At 39.6% G+C, this 22,812-nt stretch overlaps 5 protein-coding genes across 10 annotated transcripts; 2 read left to right on the top strand and 3 right to left on the bottom strand.

The window, feature by feature from the left end:
• Positions 1-29: 29 nt before the first annotated feature.
• On the bottom strand, positions 30-3,963 carry igsf5a (immunoglobulin superfamily, member 5a). Of its 2 annotated transcripts, none has more exons than XM_088398642.1 (9): positions 3,799-3,963; positions 3,546-3,604; positions 2,853-3,164; positions 2,422-2,712; positions 824-943; positions 652-676; positions 443-540; positions 254-318; positions 30-160 (listed from the first exon to the last, which is right to left on the bottom strand). In XM_088398642.1, the coding sequence occupies exons 2-9, from the start codon at positions 3,589-3,591 to the stop codon at positions 68-70; spliced, it is 1,050 nt and encodes a 349-aa protein (XP_088254768.1). In that variant the 5' UTR covers positions 3,592-3,604; positions 3,799-3,963; the 3' UTR covers positions 30-67. The 2 variants fall into 2 exon arrangements, with proteins under 2 accessions (XP_088254768.1, XP_088254769.1); XM_088398643.1 differs by having other exon boundaries at positions 443-537.
• Positions 3,964-6,435: 2,472 nt separating this feature from the next.
• Positions 6,436-9,450, top strand: hmgn1b (high mobility group nucleosome binding domain 1b). Of its 2 annotated transcripts, none has more exons than XM_088399090.1 (6): positions 6,436-6,626; positions 7,808-7,834; positions 7,995-8,021; positions 8,103-8,147; positions 8,309-8,416; positions 8,483-9,450. In XM_088399090.1, exons 1-6 carry the CDS (start codon positions 6,609-6,611, stop codon positions 8,528-8,530), a joined length of 273 nt encoding a protein of 90 aa, XP_088255216.1. In that variant the 5' UTR covers positions 6,436-6,608; the 3' UTR covers positions 8,531-9,450. The 2 variants fall into 2 exon arrangements, with proteins under 2 accessions (XP_088255216.1, XP_088255215.1); XM_088399089.1 differs by having other exon boundaries at positions 6,437-6,626; positions 7,992-8,021.
• A 797-nt stretch (positions 9,451-10,247) lies between these two features.
• On the bottom strand, positions 10,248-14,510 carry slc37a4b (solute carrier family 37 member 4b). The gene is made up of 10 exons (XM_088399088.1): positions 14,409-14,510; positions 13,286-13,583; positions 12,987-13,219; positions 12,434-12,680; positions 12,109-12,261; positions 11,865-11,950; positions 11,682-11,795; positions 11,537-11,602; positions 11,337-11,475; positions 10,248-11,264 (listed from the first exon to the last, which is right to left on the bottom strand). The coding sequence occupies exons 2-10, from the start codon at positions 13,431-13,433 to the stop codon at positions 11,101-11,103; spliced, it is 1,350 nt and encodes a 449-aa protein (XP_088255214.1). The 5' UTR covers positions 13,434-13,583; positions 14,409-14,510; the 3' UTR covers positions 10,248-11,100.
• Positions 14,511-14,648: 138 nt separating this feature from the next.
• On the bottom strand, positions 14,649-19,980 carry LOC148386316 (beta-galactosidase-1-like protein 2). Of its 4 annotated transcripts, none has more exons than XM_088399251.1 (19): positions 19,044-19,980; positions 18,620-18,820; positions 18,483-18,551; positions 18,079-18,174; positions 17,686-17,794; positions 17,529-17,621; positions 17,264-17,345; positions 17,136-17,200; positions 16,985-17,069; positions 16,525-16,662; positions 16,337-16,417; positions 16,158-16,267; positions 15,924-16,070; positions 15,662-15,733; positions 15,438-15,516; positions 15,273-15,360; positions 15,087-15,198; positions 14,902-15,018; positions 14,649-14,810 (listed from the first exon to the last, which is right to left on the bottom strand). In XM_088399251.1, exons 1-19 carry the CDS (start codon positions 19,211-19,213, stop codon positions 14,724-14,726), a joined length of 2,001 nt encoding a protein of 666 aa, XP_088255377.1. In that variant the 5' UTR covers positions 19,214-19,980; the 3' UTR covers positions 14,649-14,723. The 4 variants fall into 4 exon arrangements, with proteins under 4 accessions (XP_088255377.1, XP_088255378.1, XP_088255376.1 ...); XM_088399252.1 differs by having other exon boundaries at positions 16,158-16,264; XM_088399250.1 differs by having other exon boundaries at positions 17,136-17,345.
• Positions 19,402-22,795, top strand: ei24 (EI24 autophagy associated transmembrane protein). Its single transcript, XM_088399253.1, has 11 exons — positions 19,402-19,545; positions 20,216-20,352; positions 20,436-20,581; positions 20,771-20,831; positions 20,917-20,983; positions 21,054-21,178; positions 21,280-21,399; positions 21,489-21,600; positions 21,676-21,787; positions 21,927-22,001; positions 22,085-22,795. Exons 2-11 carry the CDS (start codon positions 20,311-20,313, stop codon positions 22,245-22,247), a joined length of 1,023 nt encoding a protein of 340 aa, XP_088255379.1. The 5' UTR covers positions 19,402-19,545; positions 20,216-20,310; the 3' UTR covers positions 22,248-22,795.
• The last annotated feature ends 17 nt before the right edge of the window (positions 22,796-22,812 follow it).

Genomic DNA, 22,812 nt, shown 5'->3' with positions numbered 1-22,812 from the left:
GTATAACAGTCCAGCCCACACACACATGACTTGTTTCAGTCTTTGGGGTCCAAGGTTTTTAGTCTTTCTACACAGTAGTGGCATGTCTGTGTTTTCTGAAACCTTCACCCACGTTGTTGGAGTCATCTTCTGTGTGGTTATTATAAACAGCATCAGGCATCTAAAAAAATAAAAATAATTGAATGAATAAAAAAATGAATAAAATAAAATAAATGACTAAATAAATGACTACATAAATAAATACTGTACCTACCTCAAAAAAATTGGAGGGAGTTGTGTGGGAGTAACCACTGTCTGTAAGATCACTTGAAGTGACATCTGTAAATCAGATAAGGGAGGGAAGAAGCTCGTTGGCGTGATTGGTATGACTGTTTCAATGATGCGATTATTAATCACGTTTGTGGAAAGTTTGGGTGCAGTGTTTCGTAATCCCCAGGCTTACTTGTTTGACCATCTGTCACATAACCTGCATTGACTCGACCTTGTTTCTGTCCAGGTGGTCTCAGTCCGCTCAACTGGCTCTGTGTTCTTACTCTTCTACTAAGAACAGAAATAGGAGAAGACATGTGAAAAGTGGAAATGAAATGTTACTTTTTTTTCTCGAGAGAAACAACAATAAAATCTTATATTGTAAGTAGAGTGGCTCCTTACGTCATTTCCTCTTGGTAGTTAGGTTCTGGAATGACAAAATATTAAATTGTAACAAATGCCCTTACCATATTGCATTGTGAGGTGCAAGTTTTATTATTGCCTATTTTTGTTTAAAGTAGTTACAGTATGATCTGCAACTAAACAAGATACTTTTCAAACTGTGGCCACTTACCTTTTTCTTTCTTGCGTTTGTAGCAAAAGAATATGCCATAAATGAGTAAAAATAGCAGAGCAACACCTCCAAAAGAGCAAACCAGAGCTATCAGGATGGTCCAGTCTGGAGGCTTCGGTACTGTCAAAGGAAATGGCAGAATTCATAATTTATAGGACTTAATACTTTACAAAGAAAGGAAATTATTGACACAGGAGGCCAATGCAAAATTTGTCTTTGTGGGCCACATAAAATGATGTGGCGGGCTCTGTCTGGCCCCCGGGTCTTGTAGTTGATGCTAACCGTAACCCAAGTATGAATTCCTAGTTTGGAAACCTAACCCTAGTTTGAAACCCTACTTTGAAACCCTAACCCTAGTTTTAAACCCTACTTTGAAACCCTAACTCTATTATGAAACCCTACTTTGAAACCCTAACTCTATTATGAAACCCTACTTTGAAACCCTAACCCTAGGTTTAAACCCTACTTTGAAACCCTAATTCTAGTTTTAAACCCTACATTGAAACCCCACTAGGGTTAGGATTTTAAACGAGTATCTCCAACAAGGTTAAAAACCACTGGTCTAGACAAAGTAAAACAACCCTAACCCTAACCCTAACCCTAACGCAACTTTGAAACCCTAACCCTAACCATAACCATAACCATAACCCTAAGCCTAACCCCAACCCTAAGCCTACTTTGAAACCCTAACCCTAGTTTTAAACCCTACTTTGAAACCCTAATTCTAGTTTTAAACCCTACATTGAAACCCCACTAGGGTTAGGATTTTAAACGAGTATCTCCAACAAGGTTAAAAACCACTGGTCTAGACAAAGTAAAACAACCCTAACCCTAACCCTAACCCTAACGCAACTTTGAAACCCTAAACCTAACCCTAACCATAACCATAACCCTAAGCCTAACCCCAACCCTAAGCCTACTTTGAAACCCTAACCCTAGTTTTAAACCCTACTTGGAAACCCTAATTCTAACCCTAACCCTAACCATAACCATAACCATAACCCTAAGCCTAACCCTAACCCTACTTTGAAACCCTAACCCTAGTTTTAAACCCTACTTTGAAACCCTAATTCTAGTTTTAAACCCTACATTGAAACCCCACTAGGGTTAGGATTTTAAACGAGTATCTCCAACAAGGTTAAAAACCACTGGTCTAGACAAAGTAAAACAACCCTAACCCTAACCCTAACCCTAACGCAACTTTGAAACCCTAACCCTAACCCTAACCATAACCATAACCATAACCCTAAGCCTAACCCCAACCCTAAACCTACTTTGAAACCCTAACCCTAGTTTTAAACCCTACTTGGAAACCCTAATTCTAACCCTAACCCTAACCATAACCATAACCCTAAGCCTAACCCTAACCCTACTTTGAAACCCTAACCCTAGTTTTAAACCCTACTTTGAAACCCTAATTCTAGTTTTAAACCCTACATTGAAACCCCACTAGGGTTAGGATTTTAAACGAGTATCTCCAACAAGGTTAAAAACCACTGGTCTAGACAAAGTAAAACAACTGAACAAATGTGATAGTTGCTCACGTTTGAATTATTTTAGAAGAATTGAGAATTTGAGAATTGAATTCTTTTTCTTACCAACTACTAAGAAGACCGTGCTGGATAGTGGCTTTGTTAGTGTCTGCAGCATCGCCAAACACTCCACGGTAGAATTTTTGACCGCTTTAAACTTGAGGACACTGGAGGAGTTGAAGGAATCTCCATGAGGCACATGAGTATTGTTGTACAGGTTGCCATCTACAGGGCCACCATTCAGCTTCCAGCTAACAACTGGATTAGGGAACCAAGCTGAAGTCACGCAGTTGAACTCCACCTCCTCATCCTCGGCCACCTTCAAATTACCCCCCTGGATTTGGACTGCACCGCTCTCTAATTTACAGAAGCAGAAAAAAATTGAAGACACTTTGGCCTCTTAATTGAAATGTTCAAGAACATTATTTCGAAGTTTGATTTTTGTTTGATAATTATACAACATGAAAATAATGTAGCTGTTAACAAATGGACAGCACCTTGAACATGTAGCGTTGCTGATTTTGAACCATAGTCTCCTTGCACGGTACAAATAACCGGCCCAGCTTCTCTACGAGAAGTGTTGTGGATGGTGAAAACAACGCAGCTGGTGTCCTCGGCAGAGCAGATGGAGGCTGAAAATTGTTCCGAGGCTGAGGACACGTTACCACTTCGGGGAAAGGTGAGGACCAGAAAACCTCGGACGTTCCACGTCATGACCTCCCACTTTCCCTGCACAGTGGCGGTGAATCGAGCATCGGTTCCTTTTAGAACGGTCGAATCCAGAGGCTCCACTTGGAACTGTCCCATCACTGAAGACATCATGGGAAAGTGGAAGCAATAAATTACCTGAAAACTTCGTATTTGTAAAATAATACAAGAGTTTGTGTGATGAAAAAAAAAGGACCAACTTTACTAATGTATGTGTTTCTGTCATTTGTGTATTATATTCGGTTTTAAAGTTCAAAAAGAAGGAAAAGGAGAGAAAGTGATTGATACCGAGTAAACTTTGGCTGAACTTTCCATCATTCAGAATAATCCGAATGAATGCATGACAGCACTGTTCAAGTACTCAAGTACATATTTGCTCAAGGTATGTTGTGTGTGCAAGCGTGAGTACAAAAATGAAACTCAGTTTGAAAGGACATGTTTTTTTCCAGAATAGCATTAAATAATAAATTTAGTATACTGACCTCCAGTTGCACACACTATGAGCCAGAGGCATGTGTCGAGGTCCATTCTTTTATTCAACCTGAAAGATGGCAATAGAAATAATTTGGTTGTATGAAATTATTATTATTTTATTTTTAAGAACATAGGTAATATACATAAATGATCTCTGTGGAGTAAAACTGAGATTCACCAATTTTTATTTGAATTAACAGGAGCTTCAGAATGTTATTATTTTCCAGGATCATTTAGAATGGTTGTAAAATGAAAACTTACTTTGTTATTAATCCCGTTGTAGTGTGTCATGGAGCCAAGCTTCATTTCCTGAAACACCAGCAGGTGAGTTTGTCGTTTCAACTCTCATACTGGGTACAAAGGTCATGGAAACCCAGCCCTTTTTTTTTCTTCTCCATAGTGACTGCAAAGTCCTCTGTGGGTGTGATGGATGTCATTTCAGAAGAGACAAGTGACGTCACGTGAGAGAGAGCGAGAGCTGAGATTCATAAATCTTTACACATATAATTATTTTATATATATATATATCATTTTTTAAGACATAAAAAGACCTTAATTGGTCGTAAAGGAGACAAGAAGATCCGTGTCAAAACTCCCCAAAACTATTCAGGTGTTGTGTTGCGCGTGTGTAAGGGCGGGGCCAGTGCTTCAGCTGTTGCGGTGATAATAAATCCTATTTACCGGTGGATAGTTAATAATATACATCTAAAATTAGCTTGCGTGTCAGATATAATTATATGTTGGGTCGTATTTGATGCGAAGGCTTTGAATTTCACACACCATCTTAAGATGCTTCCTAATAAGGTGATTGAAACCTTTTTCAGATGCTGCTGTACTCAAAATGTACCGCTAGAGGGCGGTGTCTAATAACATTGTGCTTATATCAACTTGCATACAGTGTACAATATTCTGAAATGTATTAGATTTCAACACAATGAAAGCCAAATTAATTCAGTATATTTGGATATTATTTTTTTCTTTTTTTTCTGCGTTTTGCACCATTATTTCAGTGATAAATTGTTTAATAAAGCAAACCAGGAAATCATTTGGAAACATGAGAAATGTAAACTTGAGAGATGTTTTTGAGAAGCTCACACATATGTTATTGATATTATATATTTGCCAAATGTCTTTTTACTGTATTTTAATCTGGCCTTTATTTGTGGTTTCATGAAGTTGAAATGCCACCACACTGAGTCCTGTAAAGACACGGCGGGCAAGGAAACAACCATGAAAACAAGGGGAAGACAGTGGGGGATGGTCAGTTAGCAATACAAAAGCCCTCTGATCCCCTTACATATGGCCTCAGAATGGATGTAACTCTTCGTCCCACTGTGTCAGAGATCATCAGTCACAGCTCATCATTTGTGCTCATCTATATATCGCCTTAAATTACTTCATAAAGGACATATTGTTCATGCCATTAGTTCCAGCTAACTGCCCCAATTGTCTAATATATCATAATTAATTGGTTTGTTCTCAAAAAGGCGTGCCTTTGGAGCTCACGTTAATGTGGGATTATTTTTTGTCATGTCAGCAATTGATTAATCGATGATTAAAGCCGACTAAGGTTTATTGTTACTGATCTTATTAGGCTGTGTTGTTGTGTGGCAAGATTTCACTCTCGTTACTGTACGTGAATTTCTATCATGCAGGTCATGGGCATTGCCCTCATAACACCAGGGCACATATCGTGTCCAAATATCCAGTTGATCCATTCACAGGCATTTCTTTCCACTCCACAAAAGATACAGCAACACATAAGACAGACAATATAATAATATTCACAGCCGTTAATCCTTTGAAAAAAAAAAATTACTGCAGTTTACTGAGTTTGTTATGAAACTCATCCATCCGCTTACTACTGGCCAACACAAATGCACTAGAAGGAGCAGCACAATGTCTGTGGCAAAATGCAACAAAACCTTTTAAAGTCTAAGAGGTAGGACTCACTAGGTTTAAATTATTTATGGTGCACTGATGATTGTTTTTCTGTTTCAAATTAGTCAAATAATTTCTTGGGGCACCAGCAACAAAGAACCTGGATTGAATCTGGCATTAAAAAAAAAAAGCAATATGTGACTATTGGTTGTTTTCATTCTTGTGGGGATGGAAATCATTTTTTTTGTGTGTGTTCCAATGTTGCAATGTCAAGCTGAATTTTAAATACTGTGATGGCAACATTTGCTTAGAGTCAAATCACACGTGACTTGTGTGGCACGGTCTGCACAACACAAACAAAATTAAATTGCAAATGCAACACTGCAGGGAATGACACGTGAAAATGCATTTAGTTATTCCCCATTGACACCGTGCAGGAGATCCCCGAATGGTAGACAAAAATGGAAGTATGACGAATTAAATGAATCCGCAGCGCCGCTTAGGTCATGCTTGGTGTTCACACAGCACAATGGCGGAAGCTGTCGCTGTGCACATTGCGAGATGGTGTTGCACAAGCACAATTATCCTGTCGCCATTTTCCCAATCCTAATACAAAAGACTTGGCTGCGAAAGTACACACCCCTCTCTCAATCCACAACCAATATCCATTCGCCGTTATCGGGACAATTGCACGGTGAGGCAGAAAAAAAAATTCACATCTGCTCGCGCAAACATTGCGGCCAACAAAATGTTTGCAAGACAATAACTGCTCAAGCGAGGTTGAGGAGAGAACTTGCGACATTTTCCGCTTTTTTCCCCCCAAAGCAGATGGCTGTCCAGAAAGACAACCACCTTGTCGAAATAGTTGATTGACGTATGAGCTATCCACTCATAAAATAGTGCAGATTTGAAATCGCGTTGCTGACCGCTGTGTTAACCAATCAGCAGGCGGTGTGGGCGGGTCGACGGTCGTCAATCACGCAGGAACTATAAGATTTAAATAAGAAGGGAGGGGGGGAATCCAATCCGGTTTGAGCTAGTTTTCTTCCAATGGAACATTATCATCTCGCTGCCCTGTATTAGACTGTACTTGTACAGCTTTATTCGGACTACTGTATATTTTTGTCCCGTATTCAGTTACACTTTGCAGTTTTTTTCCCTTTTCCACAAACACCCCTCACAAATCTACCATGCCTAAAAGGAGCAAAGTGAGTAATCCGAGATATTTCTTGCATTCAGTAGTACAGCATTTATAACCCACGACTGCTGCTTGTACAAATTGCTCGTTGGAGCGCGAGTTGCTACTTATTCGCTTTCGACTTCTGGGCAAATGTTAAAAAAAAAAAAAAAAATGTCGCGCTTGTTGCCACCGCTTGAGTTTGTACGCGTCGTCCTGATTTTATTTCTAGGTGGTGATTGTTGCTCTTATCACGCGATGCATTGTCAAAATATATAAAAATATATTTTCCCGACTATTTGTGCGAATTTGTGTGGTTTTGCTGCATGACGATGCAGTGCACGGTTGCATGTTTACATAAACGCTTTTGCGGTGTCGGCGCTCCGTCGACAGCTTATTTTTCTGCAGAGAAAGTTAGCGGCATATTGATTTGTCTCATACGAGCAGTCAGTCACGCAGGATAGTTAAGTTTCACTTTTGCTGCCATTAGAAGGCTTAAAATCCGTTAGAATTCCACCCAAGTTAAGGCCATTCAGTGTGGGATATTTTCTATTAAGGCCACGCCACCATGTGGAACATATTTTATTTATCACTTTCGTTGCATATGAACGCCATTGTTAGCGGAGGGCCGCCATTAGCCGCGGTGAAAACGCAGCTGTTTGGACTGCGTTCGTCGTGTTAGCTAGACGGCTCGGGGAAGGTTATGTAATGGCGAGCCTCCGTTAGCACACCGCCGCTCTTGTTGCTGGGGGGCGGGATTCTCGGGCCGAGCGACACACAGTGGACGAAAACCTTTTCAAATTAATGGCGGGAAAGCAAAACACGCGCAAACAGCAACTTGATCATTCTTATCAATAAAAGGATATGTGGAAAAGGGGGCGGAGTTTCGTCCCTTCCTTTACATTCATTCTAACTGCATTGTTGGCTTTTTATTCGAGACGACCGTGACGGTCGTTTTAATGTGATCGCAGCAGCTGTTGCCATATTTTGCAAAACAAGGCTCTTTTTTTTTGGATGGAGCAAAAAGTCCCGCGACATAAGACTGCCTCGACACGCCCACTTAAAATTTGTATACTTAGTAGATGCAAGACAGATGGCTAATTTGTCCAGTGTGGAAAATTAAATTATAGCCACAGCAATACTTATGCACTCAAACTAAGAAAATAATGCATGGATTGTACTTTTTCAATTATATTTTGCTTTATTTTGCAGGACGATAAAGAGGCAACTGAAACAGTGGTAAGGAATACAGTATTAAATATATGAATTCATAATCAATCGGATTTTAATTTATTATATGAATGAAAACATCCCCGTCACCCTGTAGGGGTCAGTAAAAGCGCACAACTCAATACGAAAAGTAATCATCCTTTTTTTTTTTTTTTTTCCCAACAAGCAGCCCAAGAGGAGATCTGGCAGATTCATTGTAAGTCCATAAACACGCCATATGGACTGTTTACATTTTAGCTGTTATTTATTCATAAATAAAACACGTTGATTTTTGCAGAAAACTGCCGCGCCTGCAACGCCAGAGCCCCAACCCAAGCCAAAGGTATGTTACCTTGTAAACTGCTCTGTGTTGCATAAAAAAGTGCAACGATTAATCAATTACCCGACAACTATTACTATCATGCAATGACATTTCACTTTGGAAAACAATGAAGAATATTTTTGCCTATTTTACTGTCAATTTGAAACAATGTTCCCTTGCAGAAGGCAGCTACTAAGCCTAAGAAAGGTAAGGAGGTGGAGAAGGCCAAGCCCGAAGAGAAGGCAGAAGATGCCCCCGCTGAGAATGGCGAAGCCAAAGCTGAGGAAGAGGTCAGTATTGGCAGCATGAAGGTAACCTTTGTGATCATTTTTGAAAACTCTTTCCGTGTGTTGCAGGCGCCAGCCACAGATGCAGCAGAGGAAAAAGATGAGGAAGCAGAATAACATCTCTCAAACCACATCTTTATCAGTGCTCCCTGTACCTCTTTTTCTTGTACAATTCAGGGGAATATTTCTATCAACTATTTTCTAAATACAGGTTTTTTAGTAGTCTGATTGTAGAGAACACTTTTTGTTAAGGAAAGACAAAAAAAAAATGTCAATTTGGAGACGGGGGAAATGTCATCGCATCCCATAATGTAACGTTGAAGTGGTTTTCAGTTCCGTTGTTTTTAAATGTGAACGGGGGCGGCGGGGTGGGGGGTGCAAGGATGGCTTACAATGTCAACAAGCAATCATCTTCACCGGAGTTTGGTCTACAACTGAAAGTGTTTTTGCCTGTGTGGATTACATTCCATATGCTTTAAAAGGGACAGTGTATGTAATCTGTGCCGAGGCAGAGAAGGACACAGTCACATATTGGTTTATTGTTTATACTGAAAAACAGTGTTTTTAGAATGTTTGCAAACTTTCCCCTCATGTACACACACGGTTTTCGGAAGAAATTGGATCAATAAATTACAAATCCCTTGTAGTGGAGCTCTCCCTATCCAAACTATGTATCTTCTGTGTTGGTTGTGTCCCTGTTCTGTGATAGCATTGCAATAACTTTGTATAGCTGCTGTGAAAAGAGGTTCGCAATCTCGGTATGCAGTGCATAATGGTACATTGTACGGATGGAACAAAAAAGGAATTTGCTTTCTTAGCCAAGCTAATGAGATGGGGAGGGGGGGGGATAAAACTGGTCTCTTAATGCCAGCAGACAACCTGTACATTTATAAGAGATGCCCGGGTGCATACCAGCAGTAGCTATACTCGCGCGAAGTTTAGGTAACAGTGAAAGTGTGCCGTTTCTTTTTGTTTATAGATGTACCTGTGTAATTATTGTTATCAACAAACCAATAAAGCTCAATTGGTAGTTTGTATTCTTTTTTTTTTTTTTCATTTTCACAAAGAGTTGTTGATAAACTAATTTGTTTCAGCGAAAATAGGAGCTGAATTTAAATATATTTGTGTTTTTATTTTCCATTCTGGGCAACTATAAGTGTCTAGTGAACATATTTATAGCCCTGGAGATTTTCCTGTTCCTCCCACACATAACATCCACTAGTTGAATTCGTTTATTTCCTTCTTTATAAAAAGATTTACATTTTTCTGAGCTGCCCTTGAACGCATCATGATTCATTTGCGAGACCACACGTCAATCGTAAACAAGGTGATGGATTTGCTGGGCTTGGGGCAGTGAAGGAAAAAAAGGCCTGGTTTGCGGGGAGAAATCAAATTGGGGAAAAAAATCAGCCCAAAGTCAGCTGAGATAATCGGTTGGGAAAAAAAGATAGATGAATTTCACTCTATTTACATTCTCCATTGTAAGATTCAGCACAATGGACAGCTCAAGTTGAAACATGTCTTAATTTGAAATACTGCACTTTGGAGTTGACATGGTACCCAAAAAAGTGTTATGTTGTTATTACAATGCAGTCATTTAGAGATTTAAGATTCAGCACCATGGACAGCTTCAGTTGAACCATGTCTTAATTTGAAATACTGCACTTTGACAAGGTACCCATGTGGGAAATGTTATGTTATTGCTATGTAGTCATTTTTATCATTGTAATGTTGTAATTATAGCAAATAAAAACTTGTCCTGTACATATAAATACAGTACTGATTGTTTTCATTCCAGTTGCAGCTGACTTTTGGACGCCCAATAAACAACATGTTTTTTAAACCAATCACTTCACATTTATTTGACTTCAACTGTAAGATTACATCAAATTACAGAGATTCCCTAATGGCACTGAGTTTGTTCCCATTATTAATTGACAAAACACACTAGAGGTGCAGTAAGCGAGAGAAATTAGTTGAAGAGCCTTTGACTGACCCTTTAGGCCTACAAAAAATATTTTTCAATATGCTGCACCCCTGAGACACACATGCACAAGTTTAAAAACACTGTCCAATAACTTTTAACATTCAACGTAAGTGATGAACCCGTACAAGTATTGAAAATGAGCTCAACAGTGATTTTGTCTGACTGCATCAAAATTTTTGCTTGATATTGTGTCCTCTAAGAAGTGTAGAAAACTCAAGGTAGATTTTCCTGTGAAACCTTATTTTGAATCATTGACGACAATGATTGACGCAACCAACTAAGTGCAAATGTAGTCAGTCTAGATTCTAGACTGTATAGACAACCCTATTATAAAACATTCAGAATTGTTATCATTTAGCTTTTTTTTAAAATAAATATTATAAGCTTACTCTTTTCCAGGTAGACTTCAAAGTGCATCTTTGGCAGTTGATGTCTGTTATGAATATTTGTGAGGTCACTGGTGTTGAACATGAGGGCACTTGGCTCACAAAGTTTTGTTGGCGTTGAGCTTGAAGGTATTTGGTGAAGTTAAAGTTTGTGTACTGTGGCACAGTCATGCCGGAGCAGAAATGACTCTTCCTCAAAATGTTCCAAAATGTCCTGACAAGAACAAGAATTAAATAATGTGACCACATTTTACATCTAATTAATTAAATTTTGGGTATATTTTTGCCCACGCTGTGTGTAAACTTCGTATACATCAGTCCAGTTTTTCTCTTCTTCCCATCTTGGTACGCATGTTGCGGATGAGGAAGAATGAAACGGTGGTGACGGCCATGAAGACTTCTGCTATCCAGAAGGCCATGTCCCAGCTGTGTTGTTTGGCAATAGTACTGAAGGGAAGTCCAGCCATAAAAGCCCCCACTGTAATAAAAACAAAATTGTATGACTCTGTCGTGGAATGTACATTAAAACAAATTGTAGTGCTAGCTGTACCGTTAGCCATCAGAGCTACGACAGCATGTGAGGTTCCACAAAAATTGGAAGGAGCACTTTCACTTGCGATCACTCCAAACAAGGCAATCGGCCCGTAAGAGGAAAATCCAAACATAGCACCAAGAAAGAGAATCCAGATCTGCAAATGACAATTTTTTTTTTTCTTTTTCAGTTTGGAAATCTCTGGAGAAAATGGTTACCTCTTTTTCCGAGACACCGATGAGCACAGAAATAGGATGGATGACTTGGAGCCAAAGAGGAGCCTCCTGAAGTCAAAGTATAACTTTTAGTATTGACAACATGGATGCATATCCTTGAAAAATAATACGCAAAAATGTTTTTTACCTTTGGAATTTCAGGTGTGATGGTGACCCTGAAGAGATACATGGACACGTACATGCCAGCCATCATGACAATGAGTAGTCCGTGTCGAGGGTTCCCATGTGTGCCTAGACCAGACTACAGAAAGTCACAGAACATATTTTTGTCAAGCGAGTCAAATGAAACCCCTCTCGGGCTGCTACTTACTCGAGCAACGGCTCTGTCAGAGATTAAACCAGATGCAAGGCTGCCTACAAACCCGCCCACCTCCAAGGCACTCATATAAGTACTGCCTGTAAGAAACACAGCTCAAGTTAGAACCATGAAATAACAACAACAAATACTCTCTTTAGAATTATTCTAAGCCAGGGGTGTCAAATTAAAATTATGTGGTGGGCCGGATCTGGGCCCCCGGGCCTTGAGTTTACTAAATAGTGCATTGCATGCATACCCATAAGAGCAGTCTGGCCTTTCTCCTGCATGAGGAAAAGCTGGCCCCAGTCAGTTGCTGCTGTTTTCACCCCAAACACCACGAGGTAGCCCAGAGACAACACCCAAAGAAATGGAGAGAGGAGGAACTCACTCAGGGTGCTCTCACTGTTACCTGGTGAGGAGCAAGAGGACACATAGACACTACTTTCTTCACACTTAATCATTATATTTTGGATAAACTGGCTTGCACCAGTGTTATGCATTTCATTGTGTAAAAATTATATACAACTTATATCTTCAGTGTCTGGAATCAATCACTCCTCCAATATATTCTTTCTACTCACATTTCTTTGCCCCCTTCTTGGGTGCTGCCGCAATCGCAGGCAGGCCGACATCCTTTGGCTCGTTCTTCACCCACACCACAGTCACAATTGAGAAGGTAGCGCAGAAGACACCTGACATAGTTAGGACGCTCCTCCAGTCATAGTAGTGAAGGAGCATTGTAACCAGGATTGGCCCTAGACTCCCTGCCAAGTTCATGCTGCAGGACAGCACAGACCACCACGTTCCAAACTGGGATGGTTCAAACCACTAAAAGGAATAGATTGTGGACGTGAAGTTGTCAACAATAGCAGTCCGAGAAATGTAGTAAAAATAATTCAACTAATAAAATTGTGAGTTGTGTTGACTGCTGTTGTTTCTTAAAGCAAGATGGACTGAGGATGTTCTATTCATAGAATCTCTCGTAATCTGATCCACTTCAACATGCTGAAGACGTGCCAAAGCCTATTTATTCCTCACCTTTTGAACACGGCAGAGGCATCCTACTTTCTAAATGCTTCTAAATAACTAGTTTACTAAATCTTCACCTCACTTTGTCAAATTTTTAAGGATTACCTTGCGGAGCACCTTCCCACATGGGGGCCATCCACAACCCTGTCCCAGGCCGTTAATGAACCACAGCAGTGAGAACGTGGTGACCGTTGAAGACCAGGAGAAGACCACGTTGATGCTTCCAACCACAAACAGGCCGATGGAGAAAAGCCAGCGAGCGCTGATCTGGTCCGATAACACGCCGCTGATGAATTTACTGATGGCGTAGGCCAGAGTTTGGCTGCTGGTGATCAGACCTGGCAGACATAAGGATTGCCGTTATGTCAGAGGAAAAAGTTATAATCCCCTGTTTTAATATTTACCCAAATCATCTTTGTCTAATTCAATCTCTTCCATCACTGAAGGCATGACAAAGGAGAATGTTTTTCTGTTGAAGAAGTACAGCATGTAGCCCGTGAACATGGCGAAGAAGATGGTCACGCGGTAGTAACCGTAACCTGTTGCCCCCATGGTTCAAGCTAGATCAAAATTAATTTGTGTAAAAAAAATAAAATAATTGCTTTTATGAGTTCTCAGTTAGCGGCAGTAGCTCCTCATCAGACTTTGAGTTGGGTTCTTTCAGGGGACCGGACAAGGGGGGTAGGGGAACTTTACAGCAGCCTAAAAATGAAAAACACAAATATATCGGTCATTTCATTTGTTTGATTTAAGACTTGTTTTTGCCACACGTTTGGTTGAATTCTGCAAAAATATTATTGTGAACGCTTAAAATCACTGCAAGTCAAAGTGTTTTGTAAGTTAACAATTCGAGTTATAATAGATAAAATGTTTTTCAATTGATTTTAGCGTAAGGGTGTAACATTTATGTACAATAAAAAAATACTTATTAAATTAGTGCTTGTGTTTGTCTTAAAAAAAAGACAGTAATTGCATATTAAACCCTATTTGCAATATTGAAGAAAATAAAAATGCAATTAGGTTATTGTTAGAATCATCAATTCTGCTCGACTCAACATCTATTTAGAAATGTGTGATGAAGAAGGCCGAGTCGGGTTGCTTGCAGTAGGCGTGTCACACTTGCAGCAAACGGGTGACAAAAATGTCACACAGCTGACTGGGTCATTTGGTTCGATGCGACCACAAGTAGAAAGACCAAGCATTAGATTTTGCGCGTATTTTTTCAATGCACTCAAAATTTGGAATTAGAGCCGGTTAACGTGGGTTCGGTTAAGACGCTTCATTAGCGCGCTTGTGTCATGCACGTAAACGCATCTTCTGCAAAATGCATTCTATTAAAGGGATGCACCGAACCTACAGGTCTTAAAGACACAAATCTGAGTCCAGACGATCTTCAATGACGGCTTGTTTCGGGAAAAAAAATAATCGGAGCCACGTTTAATCAAACACCGCATGCATGATCGATCGCACGTCGAGAATGGTGCACCATGAGCTCGCATCGATGTGTCGCTCATTGGAAAAACTCACAGAAGCTGATGTGACCTCGTCGCGTCTGAGGTTCCGCCACAAAATGCTTCCCGACTGCTGCTCATGCGGATTGTTAAAGCGGTACCGCCCAGTTTCTGCAAGCTCACTGCGCGCGCAGCAATACAATTTAAATATAATTTGTAGGGGGAAAAAAAAAAGTCACATTCTTAATGCATTAATTGTGTTTTTATTCATTGTAGACAAAAACACACAAAAAAGCATTTTTTTATTCACAGTAAAACCACTAACCATCATTAAAACAAACAAAATAAATAAAAAAACACAGCATACAAGACCTACAAAAGATGAGGAGAATCACTGAATGTCAGCTGCCATGCCAAGATCTGCCGTGTCCTCAAAGGTCACCTTGAAATCACCTTCTTGCTCTTCAAACACAATGATCTAATAATTGCAATAAGCGCTTAAGAGGTCATAGAATAAAAATATCATTGATTTTTTTTTTTTATATCTCAGTCAATAAAAATTTACAAACCTGGTTGATTCCCCTGTTGAGAAATGGACCAGGGAGGTAAAGCGTCTGCTGGGGTCCAATGGACCAATAGCGGCCCAAGTTGATCCCATTGATAAACACAACGCCTTTCTCCCAACCCTGTGAACCAAACAATAATTTCTATTTATCCTACAAAAACATATATGATGTAAAAACTTTGTACTCACCGGAAGTTTCACAAAAGTATCACTGGGATAGCCGTATACAAAAAGCTGGCCCATGAAAAAAGAAGGGAAACTGGGATTTTCAGGAAGTGTTTTCCAAGGAGCCTGATAGAGACTAAAGCAAGACATTATCATTCAAATAAAATCGTAACACAAACCAAATATATTGTTCTATTAAAGTGTACAGACTTATCAATAAAACTTGGTTTCATTTCCAGGCTGTATATTGTGAACTCCCGTAGTGGAATATTGTTTAATAAAATGTCTCCGACAAGACCTGCAAGAATGCATGATAAAATTGGCTTGTGCATTACAATTTGTAAAAAAATAACTTTGACATTTTTTAGCAATCACCTTTACGCTGATTGTCAAGATCCCTTCCCCGGTGAACTCGTCCACAGTTTTCCACCAATAAACTTAAAGTCCGCTGCCCCTGTTATGAGTTTTGATCATTTGGTCATGCTTGTGTTGACAAAAAAAAAAAAGAGGAAAACCTGTGTTTGACGAACTAACCTAAAAAAATAATTAGAAAAAATCAGGATAATGCAAAGAAAACAAATCAGTCATGAGTCCCATACCTCGCCATCTGGAACTGCTAATTCCAAATTCTGACGCTTGAATAGCCCAATATAACTTTTGTTGATAAAAACCTGTAAACAAAACCAAACAAATTATTTACAGTAATTCAGAAAGCTCACTTGTGATTTACAAAACAAAACAATCATTTTTGTTTTATTTTTAATAATATATTGTATTTCTTTCTTTCTTTATTTAATTAGTTATTTATTTACAGTGTTTTTTTATTTTATTTTTTTAATTTTTTTAGAAGTTCCAACTCACAAGGGCGCGGTCTTTAACATTATTGCCTGACGTCAATAAACCTCCAGTGGTGATTGTTGTCTCATACAACGTGTATCCTTGCGACTGTCCGTTCCCGTTGTTCATCGGTAGTTTCTCCATGTTAACCGGCGTGACGGACTTAAATGGCTGTGTAGGTAACAATCAAGGCTTGAGATGAAAAGCAAACATCTGCTTGGAAAATGTTTACAAGCAATCTTACGTTTAAAGACATACTCCCTCAGTAAAGGTCAAAGCATCCCATAAGGACAAGTGCTGGTACATGATAGCTGTTTCATACGCTTCCTTATGTTGAAGCGATGGTAGGTCGGCCAACTCTTCATCTTCTGGAGTGACAATCAAGTTATTATACGGCGGGCCATCCATATCTACTTTATTAATTATATTCAATTTACTGTTGAATTGAGAGAATAGATCTCGGAGGAGATGGTACTTCTGAGTGTACTCGCCAGCTTCGGACAAAGGAGCGTCATAATCTGCAAAATATCTCAAATTATGTCTTTTATATCTATTTCCATCCAGGCTCAGTCATCATTACATAATTGCATGAATAAGAAATGTAGTTTATTTTTTAGGAGCATACCGTAGCTAGGGACCAATGCTTTGTAGGAAGGTTCAGCCAGCCCTCCACTAATGAAACCAAAACTGGAGCCTCCGTGGAACATGTAGAGGTTTACGGACATCCCACGTCTCAGAATTTCTCGAACTGTGGACACCATATCTGGAGAAAATAAAATAAAAATACACATTAACACCTTGGACACCAAATAATAATTCACAAAATATTCACATCAGATATTTCAAAAGCTTGTAGCTTGAATATGGTTAACTAAAAAGGCCTACTTTAAATGTTGCTTGTGAATAAATAAATACATTTCAACCTGCTTTGTCCAGAGAGCATTCAAAACAGCTTGACCTACTTAATATTATCAGCTATGGTTACTATTATTAAGCTTAATGTAGCTTTCTGAAAAATAATGTTTTTTTTGGAGATGAGAGGATATAATATATGACCATGCAGGACCAAAATGGGAATAACATACCCTCTGGGGGGAGCACATGGTGGAGGTCACCCCACACATCGAAGCAGCCTGTCCAGTAATCCATAACCATAGTTGGCCGCTTTGGCTGACAAACACAAAAAGGAAGTCATCATATGCCATTTGATATCCTTTGGAGACTCTGAGCACCTACCTGGATGATGTTCAGATCCCGAATGTCTCTCTGATTTACTTTCTGCAGCTTCAATGATCTCAAGACTACAAGGAAGCAGAAGTAAAGTGATGTGTGTGTATTGATTGATGATAAATATGATGAATTACCTCCATCTACACCCCCTGACTTTAAAGTCTTGTGGTTGTCTGACGTGAGCAGCAGCTCACTGATCCCTCTGGACTGCAAAGCCTTTTAAAAAGTCACCACAAACAAAATCAATTGATCTAGCTTTTTTTTTTTTGTGTGTGTGAAAGAAATAAGATAATAATATATTTATACATATTTGGAAAAATTAGTTAAAAATTTTATTGGATGCCTGGATGTCATAAAACTTGTGACCATTTATTTAATTTATTTAATATACCATAATACCTCTTTAATGAAAGCCATGTAAGTATCATCTTTGGCATAAGACCCATATTCATTCTCAACTTGGACAGCAATGATGGGACCACCTTTCTTAAACTGAAAAAAAACAAAAACATTTAAAAATGGCAACAGAAACGGAATCAATAGACGGAAAGCCCACCTGAAAAGGAACAACTTTTGGTATAAGTTTGTCAAAAAAAATGTTGACAGCCTCAGTGAATCCAGGGTATGTTGTTCTCACTCTCATGTCGCCATCTTGGAGAAGCCAGCTACAAAGAAACAGAAAAGATGCTTGCTCAAGTAAATCCACAAATGGAACAACAAGACCACTGTGAGTCGACCATTTTGAACAAAGCTTCACTCATTAGCTCTGAGTCTTCCCCCTCATAATGAGACATGACTTTTTCCACCCAGATTAAATTAAATACAAAATGTCTTGTGTTTAGCATCAAGTGGCTTTTGTGTGCCGGGCAGTAGCGTAACAATCATTTTTTTACGTAAACATGTCTACGTTTCACCAAACAAGAATCTCATAGAGTCTATAGAGACTGACCTCGGAAGCCCCCCTAGGTCCAGCTCCGAGGAGATGTACGGCCCTGGACGTAAAATCACCCACAAACCCAGTTCGGCTGCGAGATTAATATATGCTCTGAAACCAAAAAGAAGTTTGATGCTTCATAACGGAAATGTTTACAAGTGGTGGCAATCTTGCGTCATATATGGCACTGGTGTGTTTTTAATTGTTTGAGAAGATGCTGTTGTTGTGGAGATGCTGCTGTTGTCAGGCCAGGTGCTTCTTAGGTGCAGAGGCAATTAAACCTGAGTATTTCCATTGGGCATATCATGAAAGAAGTGCTTGAATTGCAATAACAAAAGTTGGTACTTGGTGCATATCTGAAAAATCAGGGATTTAACGGTAAGGTTATTGTGATATGATGACAGGTCAAGAGGTCTCACTCTAAGTCCAGCTGTGTACGGAAGTTGAAGACCTCTCTCTGTGGTTGATGGAGACTCCACGGCACGTATCTGCATTGACACACTGATTAATTGATGTCACGCTGAAAATTATGATATTGATTCCAAAACATCCCTACGTGGTGAGGGTGTTGATGCCGCAAGCTTTCATTTTCATCAGGCGGTCCCTCCAGTAGACCCTGGGTACGCGGAAATAGTGGATGGATCCTCCGAGGATTCGAAAGGGATCACCATCCAAGGTGAACTGGGATGAGTTGGCACTTAGTCCGACTTTTCTGCTGATTCGATGTCCACCTCTTGACGTGCTGAAGAATTGCCAGCTGTATATAGTGGACATAACAGTGGATTCATAATTTGAATTGAAATTAAGAAATGGATGTGCAAATTACACAAACCTAACTACCGAATGGGAAAGTATGATAAGAGTGAACAATTCAAAATACATTTAATTTATTGCAGTTCTTACAATAGATGTGCTCGTCAATGTTTAGTTGCTACAAATAAGTAACTCTCAAATAATAAGATAAGTTGGTCACAACTTACCCGAGGTATCTGTATGTGATGACAACAGCAACAGAAAGGCAAACGAGCGCACATTTTCTTTTGTGCGCATTTCTTATCCTGAAGACAATCATAGATGACGATACGCGGAACAATCCTGTAATTGTGATTTGAGAAGTGTTGCCCCGGGCGAATGAACACGCGATGCTCATATGCGACAGAGCACCGCCTAAGGGGAGTGACCATTCAAGGATGCGATTAATTTTATTTAACTATATAATATAGTCATTTGTTTTGTTTTGTTAACGTGCAAAATTGACTTGTATTCTTGGTAACTTTTTCAATTAAAAGCTGGAATTTAAATGGCTTAACTCGCTGTTTGAAACTGATACGAACTACATTTCCCAGAATCCTTCAGTGTTGGTTGGAGCTTGCGCAATGTGTTTTCCTTTGGTCCTTGATATTTTTGTTATTGTTGGTGCTGCCATATACAAAGGGAAGAGAAACCATAAACGGTCGTTTATCCAATTACCTGACGCATGAGGTAAGGAGCATACTGACAATAACTGAGCTGTTTTCACGCCTGATTAAGTATTGTATCGTTTTGACACAAGTTACACAATGTATTGAACATGATTAGTTAGCTAGCAGCAGAAACAAACAATCTGCCGACAAATTTTTAGACCAGACATAAAAACGAGTCCAACATTTATAAATATTAATATATCCTACGATCGTGGCTCTTTTCGGTAGACGTTGGCTAACCCTGAGACAACATGCTAACTATCGTAGGAAGCAACACTGTATAAACGCCTCATGTTCTATTCGTTACAGATCCTCTATAAAGGATCTAGTTTCATATTTAATTCGGATATAACAACGCCAACTTAATTATTACGATTCTTAGTGTTTAACTGATCTAGTACTATTTTAAATTGTGGCGTTTCCACGTTTGATAGCGGCTTTCTTCTTGTTCCTTGATTTTTTTCTAAGGAGAAAAAGCCTATCGATCTATTTATCTTAGAAGGCGTTACCTTTTTTTTCTCTCTCAAAAATGTTGTGGCTGTCCTATTATTATAACCACAACAAACTTGAACGGTAAACTACCGCTTATTCCTTGAATAATTATATACATGTGATAATACTGGAGTGTAAATTATGTATGATGGTTTGCCGCAGATTTTGGTCTTGATGCGTTGCACTGTTCCTGGCAGGTTGCTGGGTGATCATCTTCCTGCCATGAGAGCTGACCACCAGGTCAAACGTCCCCCTTCCTTCTGCAGTTGATGGAACTGCAGCTGGCACAGAGATGACAGACAGTGTCAGGGCCTTCCTCCGCAATGTTGCGACGGTCAGTAGCAACACACACAAGCGTGTAGATATCAGTTTAGAGTTAAGAACTTAGGTTCTCATATTTAATTTGGGACCTTGCAGGGGATCAAGGATTCCATATTGGGTATTGGAACCATATCCAAGCTGGATGCCCGCATCCAGCAGAAAAGGGAGGAGCAGCGGCGAAGAAGGGCCAGCGGGGCGTTAGCACAGAGACGGGCTCAGAGTGAGGAGCGGAAACCGGATAAGTATGTCTAACAGTTTTATTGATGGCAATCCAAAACAATATAATGAATTAAATATGAATTTTATGTTTTACTTCCCCTCTCAAAGAGATTCCAGCCTTTGTTTACAGGTCACAATAATGGTGGAAACAAATGAAAGGATTTATCCAGCAACATATAGTATATGTGTACAGTTATTTGTTTGTTTTGTAGTGACCCCAAAGTAGCCAGCAGGATCTTTCAGTGCTGTGCCTGGAATGGAGGAGTCTTCTGGGTACGAAGTTCAGCTTTTTTCCAAATCAAGCATGCCTGTGATGACTGTGTTTAAGCGTGTGATCACCCTTTTTTTTTTTTTTTAGCTCAGCCTTTTTCTCTTCTACCGGGTGTTCATCCCACTGCTCCAGACTCTCTCTGCAAAAATTATTGGTATGTGTTGTATATGTATGAAGCTGTGAGATGGAATGACCTGCCAGACAATAATTTGTCTTTACTCCAGGCGACCCCTCACTCCATGGCAGTGTCTGGTCATGGTTAGAGTTCATCCTGACGTCTGTCTTCAGTGCTCTCTGGGTCCTTCCACTGTTTGTTCTCAGCAAGATTGTCAATGCTATCTGGTTTCAGGTTGGTCCCTTATAAGGCAAAAACAACACATCCCGGATTTGTTATGTTTGTAATGACTTTGTTGTTTACATAATTGAATGTGATTGATGTACTTATTGCAGGATATAGCTGACTTAGCCTTCGAAGTGTCCGGCTGCAAAGCGCAGCCATTCCCCAGCGTGAGCAAGATCATTGCCGACATGCTCTTCAACCTCCTCCTCCAGGCACTCTTCCTCATTCAGGTTTGCACTTTAAATATGGGATCTGCGCTAAACACACAATGAGGTGAGTTTGGTTCAATTGAGTGTCACAATATATGTGTGTTCTCTAGGGTATGATTGTGAGCTTGTTTCCCATTGACGCCATTGGACAGATGGTCAGCCTACTGCACATGTCTCTGCTCTATTCCCTGTACTGTTTTGAGTATCGCTGGTTCAACCGCGGTGAGATATCACATTACTTTGGATATGAACGTCATGGATATGTAATGTCAAACTGAAACAAATGGACTTTTGAAGGCATCGAGATGCACCAACGGCTGTCCAATATTGAGAGGAACTGGCCCTATTACTTTGGCTTTGGTTTGCCCATGGCTTTGTTGACTGCCTTGCCTTCCTCATATATCATCAGGTAAGGCTTCAAATGCCATTGTGCATCATGGTTGTTAATTATTTTAAAAATGTGATGCACAAAGAGTTGGATATTTATCTAGTAAAGGAATTTATTAATAATTAAAAAGAGCCTTTTTCTTTTATTTTGTTCTACCTAGTGGCTGCTTGTTCTCCATCCTCTTCCCTCTCTTCATCATCAGCGCTAATGAAGCCAAGACGCCAACAAAGCTGTAGTAAGTGATTATTAAGGAGCAGCAGTTTTTTTCATTTCATGTTCCCCTCGCTGAGTGAGATTTTTGTATTTCCTGATTTCTAGCCATTTTCAATTGCGTCTCTTCTCGCTGGTGGTGTTGATTAGCAACAAGCTTTTCCACAAGACAGTCCACCTGCAGTCCTCCATGACATCATCAACATCCTCAGAGAGGATTGCATCCCCTCACACCTCCCCAGTCCGACAAAGACTTGGGCCCATTCAGTGATGATGATGCTGCATGAAGGAACTTTGTTTAATGTGAAGGATTTCCTTGAGTTTTACAGCACTGGTTTCACGTTTTTATCTGATTCTCGGCCATTTTACTAATAGTCGCTCATCCATGTCCAGTGTGACATGAAAATTCCCAGTGCCTCACACTTGAAACACATAATTCATCAAAATTGTTTTCTTCAGTCACCCCCCTCTCACTTTGATTTTGTGTAATGTGCCATTTGAGTTGCTCTCCTTTAAGAAATAACAGCACAATAAATCAGGTGGAGATTGAAGGACGTAATTTGCATTTAAGCAACCGAGGTTGTTTTTCTATTTGCAGTTATGAGTTTGTTTGAGGGTACAAGTTTTACATGTTAAAGTCAGGGGAGTTTTTTTTCTTTTTCCTTCAACATCTAGTTGTTGTTTTTTTTTAAACGTGAATTGGCATGTAAGGGAGCTTCAATAATTTGGGACTTAATACAAACAGTGTTACGTGATTTGCTGATGACTGGTTCTTGATTATCCTCCGAATTAAAATGGTCTTCACCCTCTGCAGAAAAATGTGGTCATTGTAAACT

This window comes from Syngnathus floridae, chromosome 15 (assembly GCF_059516105.1).
Source record: "Syngnathus floridae isolate MCC-2025c chromosome 15, RoL_Sflo_1.0, whole genome shotgun sequence".
Lineage (NCBI taxonomy): Eukaryota > Metazoa > Chordata > Actinopteri > Syngnathiformes > Syngnathidae > Syngnathus > Syngnathus floridae.
The sequence above is the reverse complement of the archived record's forward strand: the minus strand, read 5'-3'. Positions and strand labels throughout refer to the sequence as shown.